Below are 23000 nucleotides of genomic sequence, written 5' to 3' on the forward strand. Positions count from 1 at the left end.
GGACTGCGAACGCATCTATATCATCTCTCTTGGTGCGTTCCGCCAGTCCTAACACTGTGGGCAGGTTCAAAGATATATAGAGGGTGTCAGCATACTTAATTATGCTCAATATTAAGTGATACAATTAATATTAATAAATTAATATTGAGTAGAATTTCAAGCTATTAGTTGAGCCCTCCACAACAGTCATGGTCTCTCATGTGGCCCATCGGGAAAATTAATTGCCCACCCCTGCTATATGTTATTCCCAGTCTTTATTACTACTTATGCTTCTGTAATATGATATTTGAGTTAGGTAAAGTTGAGAAAACCAGTGTTATGGCAAATAAAGACCATATTATACCAATATATTCATGCTACTGTCTTCTAAAGAGAAAATAGCTGCTAAAAAATATAAAATAATGATACTAGTACTTAATAAAAATAATGCAGCTTTATCTATGTCCAATCTTAGTCCAGGTAACTTTAAGCACACTGTGCCACATGTCCTGTTTCCCTTACATTTATTCTGCAAATGGAGTGTCTGGTTTGGCTTTTTATCCTAAACCATGTGGCAAGGATTGATAATGAGTTGATACCACGGCCGGACTGGCCATCGGGCAGTTCTGACAAATGCCAGAAGGGCCAGTGCCAGTAGTGGGCCCCTGCGCACTGTGCCGTTGTCAGCGGCGGCAGTGCAGACTCGGACCCCCGCCAGCGCCGCCGCATTCAACACAGTTGAATTCAATGATGGAGGAGAGAGCATCTGACGACGCTCCCTCTCCCATCATTCCCCGTTCTCCCTTGCGCTGACATTGTGGATGCGTGATATCATTGCGCACCTGCTGTGTGGCTGGGCAGTGAAGCGGCAGCCGCCGAGACTGGAGCAGGGAGCAGCGTGGGCACGAGGAGAGGAGTGTGTTTTATTTTTTAACCGGACTGTGGGGCCATTCTCGGAAGGGGAGGGGGCTGTGCTGTATGCTACTACGTGGGCTGTGTGTGCTGTATACTACTGTGTGGGCTGTATACTACTACTTGGGCTGTGTGTGCCGTATACTACTGTGTGGGCTGTATACTACTGTGTGGGCTGTATACTACTGTGTGGGCTGTGTGTGCTGTATAATACTGTGGGGGCTGTGTGTTCTGTATACTATGTGGGCTGTGCTGTATACTACTACGTGGGCTGTGCTGCATACTACATGGGCTGTGCTATATTATGCAGGCTGTGCTGTATACTATGAGGGTTGTGCTATATACTATGCGGGTTGTGCTATATACTATGCGGGTTGTGCTATATACTATGCGGGTTGTGCTATATACTATGCGGGCTTTGCTATATACTATGGGGGGTATATTATAGTCTATGGGGGAGGCAGTGTTATATACTATGTGGCTGTGTTATATACTATGGGGGGCTGCATTATATTCTATGGGGGGCTACATTATATATTATGGGGAGGTGGGCTGTATTATATTCTAAGGAGGGCTGTATTAGATTTTATGAGGGATGATTGCATCATACTCTTTGATGGGGCTGCATTATATTCTATGGGGAGGTGGGCTGTATTCTATTCTATTCGGGGCTAAATTATATTCTATGGGGGGGCTGTATTATATTTATATTCTATGAGGGGTGATTGCATCATACTCTGAGGGGGCTGCATTAAACTATGAGGGGGCTGCATTATATTCTATGGGGGTTACGTTATACTCTGTGGGGTGGTGGCTGCATTATACTATATGTAGGCTGCATTATACTGTATCGAGGACTATGGGGAATACGTTATACTATATGAAGAACTATAGGGTGCTGTTACGCTCAGGGACCAGGAAAGCGAGATAAGTGGACCCACTGGACCGAAACAGCGAACCTCCCCAGGACGAGTGGACCAGGTGGACCGCCCCCTATACAGGGAGCGTTAGGAGCAGGCCCAGGGGAGACTACTGAACGGCAGCCGGTACCAAAGTACAAGGAAAGGAAAAGGTCAGGGCAGGGACGGCGGAAAAGAGAACGAAGAAGGAGAAGCGGAACGGGTAACGGGAACTGACAAGACAGACAGAGAATGGAAGGACAAACCGGAAGACAGGATGGAGACACGAGACCACGGAAGCGCAGGAGACGATGGCGGAAGAACTAGGCAGAGGATCTGGAACACCGGGAAGAAACGAAGGTACAGGAGAACTTAGAGCTGCCAGGGAAGCACGGAGACAGTTAATGATAATACACAGAAACGAAAAGACAGAGACAAGCAGCAGGGAGAACGTAAGGTATGCTAGGAAGCGAGGGAGCCAGAGGCATTTGCCAGAAAACAAATGACAGACAGGCACAGCCAAAAGGAAGAGGCGGCCTTAAATGCAGAGTGGCAGCATACCTTCCGGGTCATGGTCCTTCAGGACCACAGAGAGCAGGGGAAAGAGTGTCCAAAGAAAAAGGCAGAGTGCGCATACAAGTGCTCCCAGTAGAGGGCGCTGTGGACGCGCAGGACACCCTAGTGCGCGCGCGCCCAACAGGAAGCAGGAGCCGGGAGAGCGAGCAGAGAAGGCGGCGCAGGAACAGGAGCCTGCCGGGACGCCGAGGAGCGGTAAGTAAAAGCGGACAGCAGGGGCCGCGGCGGTGATAATGGCGACCTGACAGTACTCCCCTCCTTACCTCCCCCCTTTCTAAGACCAGAAAGAAATCTAGCCAAAACTCGAGGAGCTTGGATGTTCTCCCGAGGCTCCCAGGATCTCTCCTCTGGACCAAAACCCTTCCAGTATACCAGAAAAAAGGTCCTCCCCCTCACTCTCTTCATGGCAAGGATGTCCTTAATCTCAAAAACATCATTAGCGGAGACCGGCCGGGAAGAAGGCGCAGTAGAGGCATGAAACTGATTGAGAACAAGTGGCTTCAGAAGGGAAACATGGAAGGAATTAGGAATGCGTAGCGAGGAGGGCAGCTTTAACTTGTAGGAGACATCATTAATACGGGTCAGAATCTCAAAAGGCCCAATATAACGAGGACCCAATTTACGAGAAGGAATCTTTAAGTGAACAAATTTAGAGGATAACCATACCCTATCACCGGGATGATATAACGGAGGGTCTAGGCGCCTCTTGTCAGCATGTCTCTTCATTCTGTCTCGCGCAAATTCAAGAGCGGTCTTGGTCTCCTGCCAGATCCTGGAGAACTCCCCGGACAAAAAATCAGCCGCCGGCACCCCCGAGACAGGAGGAACCGGTAGAGGTACACCAGGATGTTGACCGTAGACGATAAAGAAGGGCGACTTGGAAGAAGATTCACTGGGATGGTTGTTGTATGCAAATTCTGCCCAAGGAAGAAGATCAGACCAGTCACTGTGATGTGCATTGGAAAAATGACGAAGATAAGTTACCAGAGTCTGATTGGTGCGTTCCACTTGACCGTTGGACTGAGGGTGGTAGGCAGAAGAGAAGTCAAGTGAGATGTTCATATATTTACAGAGCGCTCTCCAGAACCGAGATGTAAACTGAACTCCTCTATCCGAAACGATATGTTGAGGAAAGCCATGAATACGAAAAATATGGCGGCCAAAAATTTTTGCCAGTTCAGGTGCAGAGGGTAAACCAGGAAGGGATAAAAAATGAGCCATTTTGGAGAACCTATCCACAACAACAAGGATGACAGTGCAGCCGGAAGAGCGAGGCAAATCGGTGATGAAATCCATTGCAATGTGTTGCCACGGAGCTGAAGGAACTGGCAGCGGATGAAGAAGTCCTGAGGGCCGTCGTCTAGGAATCTTGTTCTTGGCACAAGACGGACAAGAAGCAACAAAATCTTGAACATCCTGGGAAAGAGTCGGCCACCAGTAGTAGCGGGAAAGAAGCAAGAGCGTCTTCTTAAGACCGGCATGACCAGCAAACTTGGAGGCATGGCCCCAACGTAAAACTCGCCTTCTGTTGCGCTCAGAGACGAAGGTCTTGCCCGGAGGCAGCGAAGACAGATTGACGGGAGCTACTACGATGACCTTGGAGGGATCCAGAATATGCGAAGCCTCTTCCTCTGAGTCGATAGGCAAAAAGGATCTGGAGAGAGCGTCGGCCTTAAGATTTTTATTGCCAGGACGAAAATGTAACTCGAAATTAAAACGAGCAAAGAAAAGGGACCATCTAGCTTGCCGGGGATTAAGTCTCTGAGCCGAACGAATATAAGCTAGATTCTTGTGGTCCGTATAGATCCTGAACGGGTGAACAGCTCCCTCCAAAAGGTATCTCCACTCTTGTAGAGCCAACTTTATGGCCAATAACTCCCTGTCACCAATAGAATAGTTTCGCTCAGAAGGAGAGAAGGTCTTGGAAAAGAAACCGCAGGTGACAAATCGCCCAGACGAGGATTCTTGAGACAGTACTGCCCCTGCTCCTACTGCAGAAGCATCCACTTCGAGAATAAAAGGTTTATTGACTTCAGGACGATGAAGTACGGGAGCTGTGGAGAAGGCTTGTTTCAAAGAAAGAAAGGCATCTTCAGCTTCAGGGGTCCAGATGTGAGGATCGGATCCCTTGTGAATCAAGGAGATGATGGATTTGATTAGAGAAGAAAAGTGAGGAATGAATTGTCGGTAGTAATTTGCGAAACCGACGAATCGCTGGATAGCTTTGGTACCAAGAGGACGTGGCCAGTTGAGCACGGCGGACACCTTTTCCGGATCCATGCATAGACCAGAGTCGGAGATAATGTATCCCAGGAAAGGAAGAGATGACTGCTCAAAGGCGCATTTCTCGATCTTGGCGAATAGACGATTCTCCCTCAGACGCAGAAGAACAAGACGAACGTCCCTTCTGTGAGTAGACAGGTCAGGAGAATAAACGAGAATATCGTCCAGATATACCACCACGCAAGAATACAAAAGATCACGGAAAATGTCATTCACAAATTCTTGGAATACCGCGGGGGCATTGCATAAGCTGAAGGGCATGACGAGGTACTCGTAGTGACCATCTCTGGTGTTGAAAGCGGTCTTCCACTCATCTCCGGAACGAATTCGGATAAGATTGTAGGCCCCACGAAGATCCAGCTTAGTAAAAATTCGAGCTCCCCGTAGCCGATCAAAAAGTTCAGGAATAAGAGGCAGTGGATACTTGTTCTTAATAGTAATACAATTAAGACCACGGTAGTCGATGCAGGGACGGAGGGTTCCGTCCTTCTTCTTAACAAAAAAGAAACCTGCACCTGCGGGTGAGGAGGACTTCCGGATGAAACCCTTGGCCAAATTCTCCTGAACATACTCGGACATGGCTTGAGACTCAAGAAGATTCAGTGGATAGATTCGTCCTCTGGGTGGAGTTGAACCAGGAACGAGGTCGATCGGGCAGTCATATGGGCGATGCGGGGGCAAGTTCTCCGCTTCTTTCTTATCGAAGACATCAGCAAAGGAGTGATAGGCTGAAGGAAAACCTGCCGGAGGAGAAGTAGACATGGATGACCTTAAAGGAAGAACAGGACGTAGACATTTAGTTTGACAGGAATGACCCCAACGGAGGACATCACCAGAACGCCAATCTAAAACTGGCTCATGTATTCTTAACCACGGAAGACCCAGGAGAAACGTATGAGATAAAGATGGCAACACGTAGAAGGCAATCCTCTCCCGATGTAAAGCTCCGATTTGCAGTTCCACTTCTTCTGTGACCAAAGTAACGGTCTCCTGCAAGGGCCGACCGTCAACTGAAGCTAACTGCCGAGGAGACTCCAAGGATCTGACAGGAATTTGAAACCTACTGACCGCCTCGAGTTGAATAAAATTTCCAGCCGCTCCAGAATCAACATACGCTACTTCAGAAAAGCGAGCGGAACCGATATGCAACTGAACTGAAAGAGTAAAAGGTAGAGAGGAATCACTATCACCCAGGTAAGCCTCCCTTACCTGACCTAGGCGGAAGCGTTTCCCGGCCTCACCGGATAGGAACGCAGAAGATGGGAGGCACTGCCACAGTAAAAGCAGAGACCCTGTTCCAGTCTCTCCTTACGACGCTGCTCCGCCGGCTTGATACGGTCCACCTGCATAGGTTCAGGAGCAGATACCACAGAAGGAGAGACTTGAGGAGAGCGAGGAGGACTGCGAGAAGATAGGACTGGACGAGGCGGTCTCCTCTCACTGGCCGATTCATGGAGACGTTCCTGAAAACGCAAGTCAATGCGGGTCGCCAGGGAAATCAGATCCTCCAGAATTGTAGGAGTGTCTCTACCCGCCAACTCGTCCTTAATTCGACCAGACAGACCGCGCCAGAAGGCCCCAACCAAAGCCTCATTGTTCCAGCCCAGCTCGGACGACAAGGTACGAAATTGAATGGCGTACTGGCCGACAGAAAGAGTACCCTGGCGGAGACTGAAAAGAGACTCGGTAGTAGAAGCCAACCGTCCCGGCTCATCGAAGACCTTACGAAAGGTCTCTAGAAAAGAAGAGAGTTGGGAGACGAGAGGATCATCACGTTCCCAAAGGGGGTTAACCCAGGCCAGGGCCACACCCTCCAAGTGAGACACAATAAAGACCACCATAGCTCGGTCAGTGGGGTATTGTTGTGGCAGAAGTTCAAAGTGCATCTGGCATTGGTTTAGGAAACCTCGACACAATTTAGGATATCCCCCGTATCGCGGCGGCCTAGCCAGACGAGGAGGAGGGTGCGAAGCTGGAGCCTGGGCAGGGGCTGAGGTGGCAGTTTGAAGGGCGAGCAGACGATTATCCACAGAAGCCATGTAACTCAGTATGTGGCCCTGGGTATCACGTTGCTGGGCGAGCTCTTGCTGGAGACTGGCCAGCTGGGTTGCGCTCCCCGGGTCGGAGGGTTGAAGAGCAGCTAAACGGGACTCCATAGATTTAAGAAAACCTATAATCCGGCTTTGGTTCTCCCGTAAAAACAAGAGTTCCTTTTGGGTGGAAGCAGAGGTACCAGCGGGATCCATGGCCTGTCTGTACTGTTACGCTCAGGGACCAGGAAAGCGAGATAAGTGGACCCACTGGACCGAAACAGCGAACCTCCCCAGGACGAGTGGACCAGGTGGACTGCCCCCTACACAGGGAGCGTTAGGAGCAGGCCCAGGGGAGACTACTGAACGGCAGCCGGTACCAAAGTACAAGGAAAGGAAAAGGTCAGGGCAGGGACGGCGGAAAAGAGAACGAAGAAGGAGAAGCGGAACGGGTAACGGGAACTGACAAGACAGACAGAGAATGGAAGGACAAACCGGAAGACAGGATGGAGACACGAGACCACGGAAGCGCAGGAGACGATGGCGGAAGGACTAGGCAGAGGATCTGGAACACCGGGAAGAAACGAAGGTACAGGAGAACTTAGAGCTGCCAGGGAAGCACGGAGACAGTTAATGATAATACACAGAAACGAAAAGACAGAGACAAGCAGCAGGGAGAACGTAAGGTATGCTAGGAAGCGAGGGAGCCAGAGGCATTTGCCAGAAAACAAATGACAGACAGGCACAGCCAAAAGGAAGAGGCGGCCTTAAATGCAGAGTGGCAGCATACCTTCCGGGTCATGGTCCTCCAGGACCACAGAGAGCAGGGGAAAGAGTGTCCAATGAAAAAGGCAGAGTGCGCATACAAGTGCTCCCAGTAGAGGGTGCTGTGGACGCGCAGGACACCCTAGTGCGCGCGCGCCCAACAGGAAGCAGGAGCCGGGAGAGCGAGCAGAGAAGGCGGCGCAGGAACAGGAGCCTGCCGGGACGCCGAGGAGCGGTAAGTAAAAGCGGACAGCAGGGGCCGCGGCGGTGATAATGGCGACCTGACAGGCGCATTATACTGTGGGAAGTGAATTGTACTACATGGATGACTATGGCGGTGCATTATACTATATGGAGCACTATGAGGAGTGTATTATGCTATATGGATGAATATGAGGAGTGTATTATTCTAGGTGGAGTACTGAGCAGTGTATTTTAATATATGGAGGACTATAGGGAATGTATTATACTATATGGAGGACTAAAAATCTCAATATGCTTGCTTGGCGCTCTCCACATGGAGAAACCTTGTGTTAGAGGTCGAGTTCCCGCTTCTGCACAGGAGGAATCTCGAGCCATCTCCACTGCGGTCTCCCATTCTGTTCCAGCCGCAGTGGAGTCTGCTCAGCAAAGACGTCGGTCCCAGCGTCTTGCTCAATCTCACTCTGTTCTAAGAGTTACTGCTGCTTCTCCAGCTCCTGCCATTAAAGCCAGTACTGGTCAGCAGCAAGCGGACTTCTCTGCGACTAAGTCCTTGTCTGCACATACTGAGCATGCCCAGGGCAAGATCTCCCGTTGGAGATCGAGGGTCAGGTGCTCAGGCTCTGCGGCACATTCCATTGGTCCTCTTGGCAGGTCTTGGAAGGGCAAAAGTTCTGTAGCCACTTCCTGTGCTGCAACTATATACACTGCGCATGACCGCACGGCTATGCGCTAGTATTGTCTCATAATGATATATGTGTGTGTGTAGCTGGATGTATGTCGATGGATGAAAGCTCCTAAATATCCCTCCCTAGAGTTGTTGTCTGCTCGCGGATGTTGGTAGCTATCTAGCGCCCGACTAACCATCTGCACGATACACACATTACAGCGTCCTCTTGCTGTGTTCGCCTGTACGGCGCCGTGCGCTTGCCTTGCGCTTTCCATACACAAGCCTGTGTGGTTGGTGGCGTCCGACAGTGCGGCATTGCTCGCACTCCTGTGCATTTATATATTTCTAATTAGTTTCCTTACACACCCAGTTGTGGTGTAGTGCCAGCAAGGGTCTAATCGGACTTCAATCCCTGTTGGGGTTAAGTACGCTGACTGCTTGCTCGCACTTTAGGTGCGGTACCGCGGTCCTGTGACGTAACAGGATTGCTTCCTTCACGCTGGGTGAGGTTGAACCCACGTGTGTTTACTTTAGTGTACTGCCATATATGTTGTGAATTCTGTGGCTGAATTCACTCCTGTGGTCACAAGTGGTACTGCAGCTTCTGAGCTTCCTCCCTCAGGTGTTCTGGTGAGCTCGTTAACTGCTTCATTACTTAACTCCGCCTGATGCTGCTATCCTTGCTCCTTGTCAATGTTTCAGTGTTGGATCTGAGCTTCTCCTGATTGTTCCTGTGACCTGCTGCTCTGTATAGCTAAGTGCTTTTTGCTTTTTTTTGTTGCTTTTTTTTCTGTCCAGCTTGTCTTTTGTTTTGCTGGAAGCTCTGAGACGCAAAGGGTGTACCGCCGTGCCGTTAGTTCGGCACGGTGGGTTTTTTTTGCCCCCTTTGCGTGGTTTTGCTTTAGGGTTTTTTGTAGACTGCAAAGTTCGCTTACTGTCCTCGCTCTGTCCTAGAATATCGGGCCCCACTTTGCTGAATCTATTTCATCCCTACGTTTTGTCTTTTCATCTTACTCACAGTCATTATATGTGGGGGGCTGCCTTTGGGGAATTTCTCTGGGGCAAGTCAGGCCTATTTTTCTATCTTCAGGCTAGCTAGTTTCTTAGGCTGTGCCGAGTTGCCTAGGTAGTTGTTAGGCGCAATCCACAGCCGCTTTTAGTTGTGTTTAGGATAGGATCAGGTGTGCAGTCTACAGAGTTTCCACGTCTCAGAGCTCGTTCTTGTATTTTTGGGTATTTGTCAGATCACTGTGTGCGCTCTGATCGCTAAGCACACTGTGTTTCTGGATTGCCTTCATAACACCTGTCATTAGCAAACATAACAGTACAAGGAGCCAAACTAATGATTCTCAATAGAGGGAAAGAAAAAGTTCTGACATCATTTTTTTTTTTTCTGCTCTGTGTTCATTTTTTTTTTTTTCCCCTAGACATTTGGGTGATTCTGGACACAGGTGTGGACATGGATATTCAGGGTCTGTGCTCTTCAATGGATAATCTCGTTATAAATGTACAAAAGATTCAAGATACTATTGATCAGAAATCTATGTTAGAACCAAGAATTCCTATTCCTGATTTGTTTTTTGGAGATAGAACTAAGTTTCTAAGTTTCAAAAATAATTGTAAACTATTTCTGGCTTTGAAACCTCGCTCTTCTGGTGACCCAATTCAACAGGTTAGGATCGTCATTTCTTTTTTGCGCGGCGACCCTCAGGACTGGGCGTTTTCTCTTGCGTCAGGAGATCCTGCATTGAGTAATATCGATGCGTTTTTCCTGGCGCTTGGGTTGCTGTACGATGAGCCTAATTCAGTGGATCAGGCAGAAAAAAAATTTGCTGGCTCTTTGTCAGGCTCAGGATGAGATAGAGGTATATTGTCAGAAATTTAGGAAATGGTCAGTACTCACTCAATGGAATGAATCTGCGCTGGCTGCTTTGTTCAGAAAGGGTCTCTCTGAGGCTCTTAAGGATGTCATGGTGGAATTTCCTATGCCTGCTGGTTTGAATGAGTCTTTGTCTTTGGCCATTCAGATCGGTCGACGCTTGCGCGAGCGTAAATCTGTGCACCATTTGGCGGTACTGCCTGAGGTTAAACCTGAGCCTATGCAGTGCGATAGGACTATGACTAGAGTTGAACGGCAGGAATACAGACGTCTGAATGGTCTGTGTTTCTACTGTGGTGATTCCACTCATGCTATTTCTGATTGTCCTAAGCGCACTAAGCGGTCCGCTAGGTCTGCCGTCATTGGTACTGTACAGTCCAAATTCCTTCTGTCCATTACCTTGATATGCTCTTTGTCGTCGTTTTCTGTCATGGCGTTTGTGGATTCGGGCGCTGCCCTGAATCTGATGGATTTGGATTATGCTAAACGTTGTGGGTTTTTCTTGGAGCCTTTGCGGTGTCCTATTCCATTGAGAGGAATTGATGCTACGCCTTTGGCCAAGAATAAACCTCAATACTGGGCCCAGCTGACCATGTGCATGGCTCCTGCACATCAGGAAGTTATTCGCTTTCTGGTGTTGCATAATCTGCATGATGTGGTCGTGTTGGGGTTGCCATGACTGCAAACCCATAATCCAGTATTGGATTGGAATTCCATGTCGGTATCCAGCTGGGGTTGTCAGGGGGTACATGGTGATGTTCCATTTTTGTCAATTTCGTCATCCACCCCTTCTGAGGTCCCAGAGTTCTTGTCTGATTATCAGGATGTATTTGAAGAGCCCAAGTCCGATGCTCTACCTCCGCATAGGGATTGTGATTGTGCTATCAATTTGATTCCTGGTAGTAAATTCCCTAAAGGTCGATTATTCAATTTATCCGTGCCCGAACACGCCGCTATGCGCAGTTATGTGAAGGAATCCCTGGAGAAGGGACATATTCGCCCATCGTCATCACCACTGGGAGCAGGGTTCTTCTTTGTAGCCAAGAAGGATGGTTCGCTGAGACCGTGTATTGATTACCGCCTTCTTAATAAGATCACTGTTAAATTTCAGTATCCCTTGCCATTGTTATCTGACTTGTTTGCTCGGATTAAGGGGGCTAGTTGGTTCACTAAGATAGATCTTCGTGGTGCGTATAATCTGGTGAGAATCAGGCAAGGAGATGAATGGAAAACTGCATTCAATACGCCCGAGGGTCATTTTGAGTATCTAGTGATGCCGTTCGGACTTGCCAATGCTCCATCTGTGTTTCAGTCTTTTATGCATGACATCTTCCGTGAGTATCTGGATAAATTCCTGATTGTTTACTTGGATGACATTTTGATCTTCTCAGATGATTGGGAGTCTCATGTGAAGCAGGTCAGAATGGTTTTTCAGGTCCTGCGTGCTAACTCTTTGTTTGTGAAGGGATCAAAGTGTCTCTTCGGTGTGCAGAAAGTTTCATTTTTGGGGTTCATCTTTACCCCTTCTACTGTCGAGATGGATCCAGTTAAGGTCCAAGCCATCCAGGATTGGATTCAGCCGACATCTCTGAAAAGTCTGCAAAAGTTCCTGGGCTTTGCTAATTTTTATCGTCGCTTCATCTGTAATTTTTCTAGCATTGCCAAACCATTGACCGATTTGACCAAGAAGGGTGCTGAATTGGTTAATTGGTCTTCTGCTGCTGTGGAAGCTTTTCAGGAGTTGAAGCGTCGTTTTTGTTCTGCCTCTGTGTTGTGTCAGCCAGATGTTTCTCTTCCGTTCCAGGTCGAGGTTGATGCTTCTGAGATTGGAGCAGGGGCGGTTTTGTCACAGAGAGGTTCTGATTGCTCAGTGATGAAACCATGTGCTTTCTTTTCCAGGAAGTTTTCGCCCGCTGAGCGTAATTATGATGTGGGCAATCGAGAGTTGCTGGCCATGAAGTGGGCATTCGAGGAGTGGCGTCATTGGCTTGAAGGAGCTAAGCATCGCGTGGTGGTATTGACTGATCATAAGAACTTGACTTGTCTCGAGTCTGCCAAGCGCTTGAATCCTAGACAGGCCCGTTGGTCGTTATTTTTTGCCCGCTTCGACTTTGTGATTTCGTACCTTCCGGGCTCTAAAAATGTGAAGGCGGATGCTCTGTCTAGGAGTTTTGTGCCCGACTCTCCGGGTTTATCTGAGCCAGCGGGTATCCTCAAGGAAGGAGTCATTGTGTCTGCCATCTCCCCTGATTTGCGGCGGGTGCTGCAAAAATTTCAGGCGAATAAACCTGATCGTTGTCCAGCAGAGAAACTGTTCGTCCCTGATAGGTGGACTAATAAACTTATCTCTGAACTTCATTGTTCGGTGTTGGCTGGTCATCCTGGAATCTTTGGTACCAGAGAGTTAGTGGCTAGATCCTTCTGGTGGCCATCTCTGTCACGGGATGTACGTACTTTTGTGCAGTCCTGTGGGATTTGTGCTAGGGCTAAGCCCTGCTGTTCTCGTGCCAGTGGGTTGCTTTTGCCCTTGCCGGTCCCAAAGAGGCCTTGGACACATATTTCGATGGATTTCATTTCTGACCTTCCCGTTTCTCAAAAGATGTCAGTCATTTGGGTGGTCTGTGATCGCTTTTCTAAAATGGTCCATCTGGTGCCCTTGGCTAAATTGCCTTCCTCCTCTGATTTGGTACCTTTGTTCTTTCAGCATGTGGTTCGGTTGCATGGCATTCCTGAGAATATTGTTTCTGACAGAGGTTCCCAGTTTGTTTCAAGGTTCTGGCGAGCCTTTTGTGGTAGGATGGGCATTGACCTATCCTTTTCCTCGGCTTTCCATCCTCAGACTAATGGCCAGACCGAACGAACCAATCAGACCTTGGAAACATATCTGAGATGTTTTGTTTCTGCAGACCAGGATGATTGGGTGTCCTTTTTGCCGTTGGCTGAGTTCGCCCTTAATAATCGGGCCAGCTCGGCTACCTTGGTTTCTCCATTTTTTTGCAATTCTGGGTTCCATCCTCGTTTCTCTTCAGGACAGGTTGAGTCTTCGGACTGTCCTGGTGTGGATTCTGTGGTGGATAGGTTGCAGCAGATCTGGACTCAGGTAGTGGACAATTTGATCTTGTCCCAGGAGAAAGCTCAACTTTTCGCTAATCGCAGACGCCGTGTGGGTCCCCGACTTCGTGTTGGGGATCTGGTTTGGTTATCGTCTCGTCATATTCCTATGAAGGTTTCCTCTCCTAAATTTAAACCTCGTTTTATTGGTCCGTATAGGATTTCTGAGGTTCTCAATCCTGTGTCTTTTCGTTTGACCCTCCCAGACTCCTTTTCCATACATAATGTATTCCATAGGTCGTTGTTGCGGAGATACGTGGCACCTATGGTTCCATCTGTTGAGCCTCCTGCCCCGGTTTTGGTGGAGGGGGAATTGGAGTATATTGTGGAGAAGATTTTGGATTCTCGTGTTTCTAGACGGAAACTCCAGTATCTGGTTAAATGGAAGGGTTATGCTCAGGAAGATAATTCCTGGGTTTTTGCCTCTGATGTTCATGCTTCCGATCTTGTTCGTGCCTTTCATGCGGCTCATCCTGGTCGGCCTGGGGGCTCTGGTGAGGGTTCGGTGACCCCTCCTCAAGGGGGGGGTACTGTTGTGAATTCTGTGGCTGAATTCACTCCTGTGGTCACAAGTGGTACTGCAGCTTCTGAGCTTCCTCCCTCAGGTGTTCTGGTGAGCTCGTTAACTGCTTCATTACTTAACTCCGCCTGATGCTGCTATCCTTGCTCCTTGTCAATGTTTCAGTGTTGGATCTGAGCTTCTCCTGATTGTTCCTGTGACCTGCTGCTCTGTATAGCTAAGTGCTTTTTGCTTTTTTTTGTTGCTTTTTTTTCTGTCCAGCTTGTCTTTTGTTTTGCTGGAAGCTCTGAGACGCAAAGGGTGTACCGCCGTGCCGTTAGTTCGGCACGGTGGGTTTTTTTTGCCCCCTTTGCGTGGTTTTGCTTTAGGGTTTTTTGTAGACTGCAAAGTTCGCTTACTGTCCTCGCTCTGTCCTAGAATATCGGGCCCCACTTTGCTGAATCTATTTCATCCCTACGTTTTGTCTTTTCATCTTACTCACAGTCATTATATGTGGGGGGCTGCCTTTTCCTTTGGGGAATTTCTCTGGGGCAAGTCAGGCCTATTTTTCTATCTTCAGGCTAGCTAGTTTCTTAGGCTGTGCCGAGTTGCCTAGGTAATTGTTAGGCGCAATCCACAGCCGCTTTTAGTTGTGTTTAGGATAGGATCAGGTGTGCAGTCTACAGAGTTTCCACGTCTCAGAGCTCATTCTTGTATTTTTGCGTATTTGTCAGATCACTGTGTGCGCTCTGATCGCTAAGCACACTGTGTTTCTGGATTGCCTTCATAACACCTGTCATTAGCAAACATAACACATATAGTCTGCAATTTACTAGCAGCGGGTTTTCACCTGCACGGTGGACCACGGACTGCGAACGCATCTATATCATCTTTCTGGGTGCGTTCCGCCAGTCCTAACATAATACTAGCGCCAAGGTCTGGCAAGTAAATGGCGGATGATCAGCGTTTACAGCGGTACATCCAGCAGCTGGAGGGAAGGTTGGCGGCTCTAGAGCGTTCAACTTCAGCTGTGGATGTTACTGCTGTCGCTGTTCAGGCTGCAAGTGTGGCTGCTGCTACCTTGTCCACTGCCGCCCCTGTACCGACGCTATCTCGCCTCCCGCTACCAGAGAAATTTTCTGGTGACAGTAAGTCCTGTAGGGGTTTCGTGAGTCAGTGCTCAATACATCTCGAGCTTCTGGCCTCTCGTTTCCCTACAGAGCGGGCTAAGGTGGGCTTTATCATTTCCTTATTGTCGGACAGGGCGTTGCAGTGGGCTACGCCGCTGTGGGAGCGTGACGATCTTGTGGTGCAGAGTGCTCCGTTATTCCTGAGCACTCTGAAACAGGTCTTTTTAGGACCTCGTGTCACCCATGATATGGCGCTCCAACTGTTGGCATTGACTCAGGGCTCGTCCTTGGTCAGCCTTTTTGCCGTCCACTTCCGCACTCTAGCATCTGAGCTGGAGTGGACGGATAAAGCTCTTATCCCTATATTTTGGAGGGGGCTGGCTGACCACGTTAAGGACGCCCTGGCCACTAGGGAGATTCCCGCCACACTGGAGGAATTAATAACTGTATCTACTCGTATTGACCTCCGTTTTCACGAGCGGAGGTTAGAGCGAGCCCAGTGTAGGCAGAGGTTTCGGCTGGCTCCCACCTTCGCCAAACCTTTAGAATTTCCAGTCCAGGCTCCTGAGTCCCATGAACCTAAGGTGGTGTCACGAGCGGGATCTAAGTCCCGGACCGCCCGTGCACTCCAGGTTTGCCATGTATGCCAACAGTCAGGACATCTTGCCACCAGATGTCATCAGCGGTCGAGGAAACGTCAGCGTCTAGTGGTAGTAGGTGGAGGTGCACTAGACACTGCGACATTTGCCTCCAAATTGTCTTTCAAGGGGACAATTACTTTTGGCTCATCCTCCCACTCGGTAGAGCTCTACGTGGATTCTGGGGCGGAGGGCAATTTTATGTCTTCTGCCTTCGCCCAACGTCACGCAATACCCCTGGTTATGCTATCTCAACCAGTAACGGTACGAGTGGTGAATGGGTCGACACTCCCCGCACAGATAACACATCAGACCATCCCTTTTACTCTGTCCATGTCACCATCCCATCAGGAGATTATATCTCTGCTCGTCATTCCTGAGGGGATTGATGAGGTCCTGTTGGGGATACCTTGGTTATGGTACCACTCTCCTCACATCGAGTGGTCCTCTGGCAGAATTCTGGGATGGGGTGAATCATGTGGGGGTAGGTGTCACCGAGAGTGCGTTCAGGTTGCTACTACAGAAGTACCCGCAGATCTATCCTCTCTCCCCAAGCAATATTGGTCTTATGCAGATGTGTTCTCCAAAAAGGCGGCGGAGACCCTTCCGTCCCATCGCCCCTATGACTGTCCTATCGATCTCTTGCCTGGTGCGGAGCCTCACCGGGGTCGAGTTTATCCATTATCTCTCCCGGAGACGGAGGCCATGTCTCAGTACATTCAAGAGAATCTGGCAAGAGGGTTCATCAGGAAGTCAGTGTCACCTGCTGGGGCAGGGTTCTTCTTCGTGCAGAAGAAGAATGGGGAACTACGTCCATGCATAGACTACAGGGGTCTTAACGCTATCACCGTTAAGAACAAGTATCCTTTGCCCTTGATATCCGAGCTCTTCGATAGGCTTCGGGGAGCTAGAGTGTTTATTAAATTAGATCTGCGGGGTGCTTATAACCTGATTCGCATCCGTGAGGGGGACGAATGGAAAACGGCATTTAACACCAGAGATGGGCACTATGAGTATCTGGTGATGCCCTTCGGGCTCTGTAATGCTCCAGCCGTTTTCCAAGACTTTGTCAACGACATCTTCCGGGATATGCTTTCCACCTCAGTTGTAGTCTATCTGGATGATATTCTCATCTTTTCTCCAGATATGGACTCCCACCGGAGAGATGTTGGCAGAGTCTTCGACCTCCTACGGGCAAACTCTCTCTATGCGAAATTGGAGAAGTGTATGTTTGAGCAGGAGTCCTTACCTTTCCTGGGCTATATCATCTCCGCCCAGGGATTGGCTATGGATCCTGCCAAACTACAGGCTGTGATGGACTGGCAAGAACCCCATTCTCTTAAAGCGGTGCAGCGCTTTATGGGGTTCATTAACTATTACCGCCAGTTCATTCCCCACTTCTCAACTCTGGTAGCTCCCTTGGTAGCCCTCACCAAGAAGGGAGCGAATCCCAAATTGTGGTCGGAAGAGGTCTCCAAGGCCTTCACTTCTATTAAGTCCCACTTTGCTAGCGCTCCCATCTTACGTCGCCCCGATGTTGATAAGCCATTCCTAATGGAGGTGGATGCCTCATCCGTTGGTGCTGGAGCAGTCCTCTATCAAAAGGATGCTCAAGGTCGGAAGCATCCATGCTTCTTTTTCTCAAAGACCTTTACATCAGCGGAGAGAAATTACTCCATCGGGGATAGGGAGTTGCTAGCGATGAAGTTGGCCTTTTCGGAGTGGAGACATCTTCTGGAGGGTGCACGGTTTCCTTTCCAGGTCTTCACGGACCACAAAAATTTGGTGTATTTACACACAGCCCAGCGGCTGAATTCTCGTCAGGCCAGATGGTCCTTATTTTTCTCCCGGTTCCATTTTACTCTTCACTATCTCGCCGGGGAGAAGAATATTCGTGCCGACGCTCTCTCTCGCTCCCTTATGTCAACTGAGGAGGAGGAAGAGGAGCCTCGGCTTATTGTCCCTGCTGAGAGCCTGAGAACCGTAGCGCCGGTTTCACTGGAGTCTGTGCCTCTGGGCAAGACTTTTGTGCCCATTAATTTGCGACCGGAGGTTCTCTCTTGGGCTCATTCGTCCAGGGTGGGTGGACACTTTGGGACAAAAAGGACATCTGAGCTACTGGCGAGGACGTACTGGTGGCCGCATATGGTCCGGGATGTCAGGGATTATATTCTGGCGTGTGTCTCCTGTGCCAAAAATAAATCTCCGCGTCAAAGGCCAGCTAGGTTGCTCTATCCCTTGCCGGTGGCAGATAGGCCCTGGGAGATGGTCGGGATGGACTTTGTCGTGGGTTTACCCAAATCTCGCGGCTGTACCATCATTTGGGTCATCACCGATCATTTCTCAAAAATGGTGCATTTGGTGCCGCTACCACGGTTACCTTCTGCACGGGCCTTGGCAGCGTTGTTCATAAGACACATCTTCCGCCTACATGGTATGCCTGACAAAATTGTCAGTGACCGAGGTCCCCAGTTTGCGTCTCGGTTCTGGAGACAGCTTTGTCGTCTACTCAGTATTGAGTTGAATCTCTCTTCCGCTTATCATCCCGAGACGAATGGGTTGGTAGAGAGGGCCAATCAGACCTTGGTCACATACCTGCGACATTTTGTTTCAGCCAGGCAGGATGACTGGGCATCCTTGCTATCATGGGCAGAGTTTGCGCTGAACAACGCCGTAGCCGACTCCACTGGACAAACCCCATTCCTCCTCAACTATGGTCAGCATCCACGGGTACCTGTGCCTATGCCCGTGTCCTCCGCAGACTCCAGGGTGGCAGACTGGGCTGTGGAGGCACGGGATATTTGGGACCGCACTCAGGATGCCATTCGGGCCTCTAAGGAGAGAATGAGGTCCTCCGCCGATGCTCATCGGCGCCCCGCTCCGACCTTTGCTCCTGGCGACTTGGTGTGGCTCTCCGCCCGTAACATCAGGCTGCGAGTTGAGTCCACTAAATTTGCTCCTCGCTACTTGGGTCCCTTCAAGGTCCTCGAACAGGTTAATCCTGTGGTCTACCGTCTGGCCCTTCCTCCACGCCTTGGTATCACCGACACCTTTCATGTGTCCCTCCTTAAGCCCGTATACATGTCCCGGTTTTCTGAGTCATCTGCCGGGACATCGGGTTCGTCTACGGACGATTTCGAGGTGAACGCTATCTTGAGGTGCAAGGTGGTACGTGGCAAAAAATATTTTTTGGTGGACTGGAAGGGTTACGGCCCTGAGGACAGGTCCTGGGAGCCTGCTGAGCACATTTGGGCTCCGCAGCTTATTGCTGCCTTCGAACGTAGCGAGGCCCAAGGAGGGGGGGGGGGCCATGTTAGAGGTCGAGTTCCTGCTTCTGCACAGGGGGAATCTCGAGCCATCTCCACTGCGGTCTCCCATTCTGTTCCAGCCGCAGTGGAGTCTGCTCAGCAAAGACGTCGGTCCCAGCGTCTTGCTCAATCTCACTCTGTTCTAAGAGTTACTGCTGCTTCTCCAGCTCCTGCCATTAAAGCCAGTACTGGTCAGCAGCAAGCGGACTTCTCTGCGACTAAGTCCTTGTCTGCACATACTGAGCATGCCCAGGGCAAGATCTCCCGTTGGAGATCGAGGGTCAGGTGCTCAGGCTCTGCGGCACATTCCATTGGTCCTCTTGGCAGGTCTTGGAAGGGCAAAAGTTCTGTAGCCACTTCCTGTGCTGCAACTATATAAACTGCGCATGACCGCACGGCCATGCGCTAGTATTGTCTCATAATGATATATGTGTGTGTGTAGATGGATGTATGTCGATGGATGAAAGCTCCTAAATATCCCTCCCTAGAGTTGTTGTCTGCTCGCGGATGTTGGTAGCTATCTAGCGCCCGACTAACCATCTGCACGATACACACATTACAGCGTCCTCTTGCTGTGTTCGCCTGTACGGCGCCATGCGCTTGCCTTGCGCTTTCCATACACAAGCCTGTGTGGTTGGTGGCGTCCGACAGTGCGGCATTGCTCGCACTCCTGTGCATTTATATATTTCTAATTAGTTTCCTTACACACTCAGTTGTGGTGTAGTGCCAGCAAGGGTCTAATCGGACTTCAATCCCTGTTGGGGTTAAGTACGCTGACTGCTTGCTCGCACTTTAGGTGCGGTACCGCGGTCCTGTGACGTAACAGGATTGCTTCCTTCACGCTGGGTGAGGTTGAACCCACGTGTGTTTACTTTAGTGTACTGCCATATAGTCTGCAATTTACTAGCAGCGGGTTTTCACCTGCACGGTGGACCTCGGACTGCGAACGCATCTATATCATCTTTCTGGGTGCGTTCCGCCAGTCCTAACACCTTGCCCCTTATATCACATTTGTTGTAACGCTGAGATCTCTCAAATATTAGCCAAAAATTAGAGCAAAAATTACATGAACATGATATAAATATCAATGTATGAAAATTACTAATAGTATTAAAATGAATGGCTACTGTCTAAGATTGTTTTGTGACAACAAAATGAGTAGCACTTTGTAAGTATAGGAGCTTAAGTATAGCTGTATAGAGGTATCAGTCACACTTGGGAACTGGGACTTTAGCAGACGTAAAGTCATTTTTGACAAATAAAAAGGTTAATGTCATAAATGCCACATAATGAGAAGAACTATTACAAATCTTTTATTGGGACTCGAGAGCCTAAAGTTACTCCTCTGTTTCAATTCCCAGTGTTATGCTTGTTTTATAATATCAAATATAATTACATATTAAATACAATGAAATAAAATAGTTTTTAGTGTTTCATTTAGTTGTGGCATTGTGGTAATACATGAATAAATTCAAATCTAAGTAACGTAGATGAAAACACAGCATGATGAATTCTTAGAATTAATAGACATTTATTATCCACTCACCTCTCTCAGTTCTTTTGCCACTTCCTTGAGATCCCGTAAGATTCCTTCTAGCTGACCAATTACCGCCCGGACTCTCCCTCGAATTCTCTCCCTCTCCCCAGCTCTGCAGCTGCGTCCCCCTTGCTCCGTGGTCTTCCCCACCCCCCGAGAGCACATGATTCAGAGAGAGGCCTCCAGCCTCCTCTACAGCTTCTCTCCTCTGGGGGGAGCTCTGCATCTTAACGTTTAACCCCCCTCTTGCCCTCTACCCCCTCCCTATGTACAGCCACACACAATACTCCCCAGCCTCCTTTTCAGGAGGATTAATAAAAATAAAATAAATCTTTTTCTATAAAAATGGTAGGTTAGGTCGGATTAAAAAGAATAGAAGATAGGCAAAAGTTGGAATATTTGATAGTAGCTTAGGAGGCTGGGTTGTGCAAGTCATGAAGATCTAAGGTGTCGCTGCCTGTAAATAGAAAATAAGAAGTTGGGGTTACATTGAGTACAACTGTATAGAACAATTAGACTTACAGTCAATTTATAGCACCACAGGTGATACTAGACATAACAGGAAATAAATAAATGGCTATGTATACATAGTTGGAAATAACAAAACTATGTCAAAAAAGAGTGTGAAACAATATTTGAAGTCATATGGGAGCATACAATGAGATGTAACACAAAACACTGCATACAGCATATAATGTGTAATGCAAGTAAAGTTCGACTTTCACTGCTAAAAGAAAAAATAATTATTGTGGCGGGTACAGTATTTCTACAGTAACACTATCGATATTCTGAAAGAATCACTTTTATATCATGTTTTATACACTTATCGCAAGTCATGATGCTACAGGCCCACAGGGTGTACTTTATAGACATTGCCAAAGTCAGGAAATGTGTATTCAATAAATTCTTGGAAGTGGGGGATCCAGGACCCTAAGGGTGCATGTCTGCATTCCGTAATGACTGCGCTTTGGACGGAGCGTAAACCCCAATCCACCCAAAGCGCCACCCCCTTCTGTACTCGCGGTGATTCCGAATGTGTTCATTGCACACATCCGGAATCTCCGCACCCCATACATAGGGCCCTCTGATTTACCTTGCGGCGATGGAGCATCGCCACAAGGTAAACAGACATGCTGTGTTCTAAAAAGACGCGCCGCATGTCCGGAATCGCAGGGCCGCCGGATGCGTGTTCGCACGCATAGTGTAGACAGGATTTCATAAAATCCCCTCCACTGTGCTGTAACATATGGAAGCTGCAGGTTGAACGCTGCGTCTGTACGTTCAATCCGCAGCTAATCCGGATGTATTCCTGAACGTGGACACATACCCTTATATTCTTCCTTATGTGCCACAAGCACAGGCTTTCATTTCAGAGGAAACAGAGCTCAGTTTTCACAAGAAATATAGTATTCACGTGTTTTCCTATCAATGTTTTATTCAAAAATGAAAAAGAGACTGTCTCATATAGACAGTCTTTGTATTCGGACATCATATAAAGGGGTACTACCATTAAGGGCACCTCTCAATGAGCCACAGCAGAAAGATACTAAAAAGAGCTGATGTTTCTCTGGCAGACCTGAAACTTGGTATCCTGCAATTTTTGCATGTTTTATGTGATGTTTTTGTTACATCATTTTACATCTCTTTAAAACATTATTAATTATTAGACAACAATGTAAATATGTAACGCAAGTAATATGTAACGCGAGTAAAAATCAAAGAAAAAAAACATTGTAATGTATTCCGTCAGGGGCCATTAGATGTCCCTTACTGATCAATAATCATTTAGTCATTAAAAACTTTTTCCAAAAATACTGTTGGATCACAGGCGGTTTTATATGATACTAGCAAAGAATTATTCTACTACTGCCATTCATAATTTCTGTACAGAACAGATAATGTACAGTATTTTCTTTTCATGCTTCAATACTAATTATGCAGTCTCCAGTCTTTACCATATGAAATAAAACAATCTGATGAATTAGGCTTCATTCTCACGACTGTATAATGGCTACATATTAATCAGTGCTTGTTACGGATGTAATAGCCAATCCGACCACACGTCTCCTGCCCTGAAATAATGACCTCATAGGCACACATGATGCTAGTAGTTTGGCCCCCTTCACACGTCAGCTAAAAAAAAGTGTACTTGTGAGACGGTCCGTTTTTACTATCCGTGTGGATTTCTGTCCGTGTGCACGTGTATCATTCGTGTGTACGAGTGTACCATCAGTGTGTCATCCATGTGCACGTGTGTACTAACCGTGTGACATGCACCAGAATAGAATGCAGAATAGAAATTACAGATTTTCAGGTGTAAAAGATAGAGATAGTTAGATATAAAGTAAATACAGGTCCTTCTCAAAAAATTAGCATATAGTGTTAAATTTCATTATTTACCATAATGTAATGATTACAATTAAACTTTCATATATTATAGATTCATTATCCACCAACTGAAATTTGTCAGGTCTTTTATTGTTTTAATACTGATGATTTTGGAATACAACTCCTGATAACCCAAAAAACCTGTCTCAATAAATTAGCATATCAAGAAAAGGTTCTCTAAACGACCTATTACCC

At 48.0% G+C, this 23000-nt stretch overlaps 1 protein-coding gene across 4 annotated transcripts in view; it reads right to left on the minus strand.

Moving 5' to 3' along the window:
• INSYN1 (inhibitory synaptic factor 1) overlaps nucleotides 1–23000 on the minus strand; it is a 65639-nt gene that overhangs the window by 12848 nt on the left and 29791 nt on the right. For all 4 annotated transcript variants that reach the window (XM_069765639.1, XM_069765641.1, XM_069765638.1 and 1 more), the window contains exon 3: nucleotides 20427–20874. In XM_069765639.1, the coding sequence (XP_069621740.1) occupies nucleotides 20427–20582 (156 nt within the window). In that variant the 5' untranslated portion in view covers nucleotides 20583–20874. The remainder of the gene's footprint in view (nucleotides 1–20426; nucleotides 20875–23000) is intronic.

This window comes from Ranitomeya imitator, chromosome 4 (genome assembly GCF_032444005.1).
Source record: "Ranitomeya imitator isolate aRanImi1 chromosome 4, aRanImi1.pri, whole genome shotgun sequence".
NCBI lineage: Eukaryota > Metazoa > Chordata > Amphibia > Anura > Dendrobatidae > Ranitomeya > Ranitomeya imitator.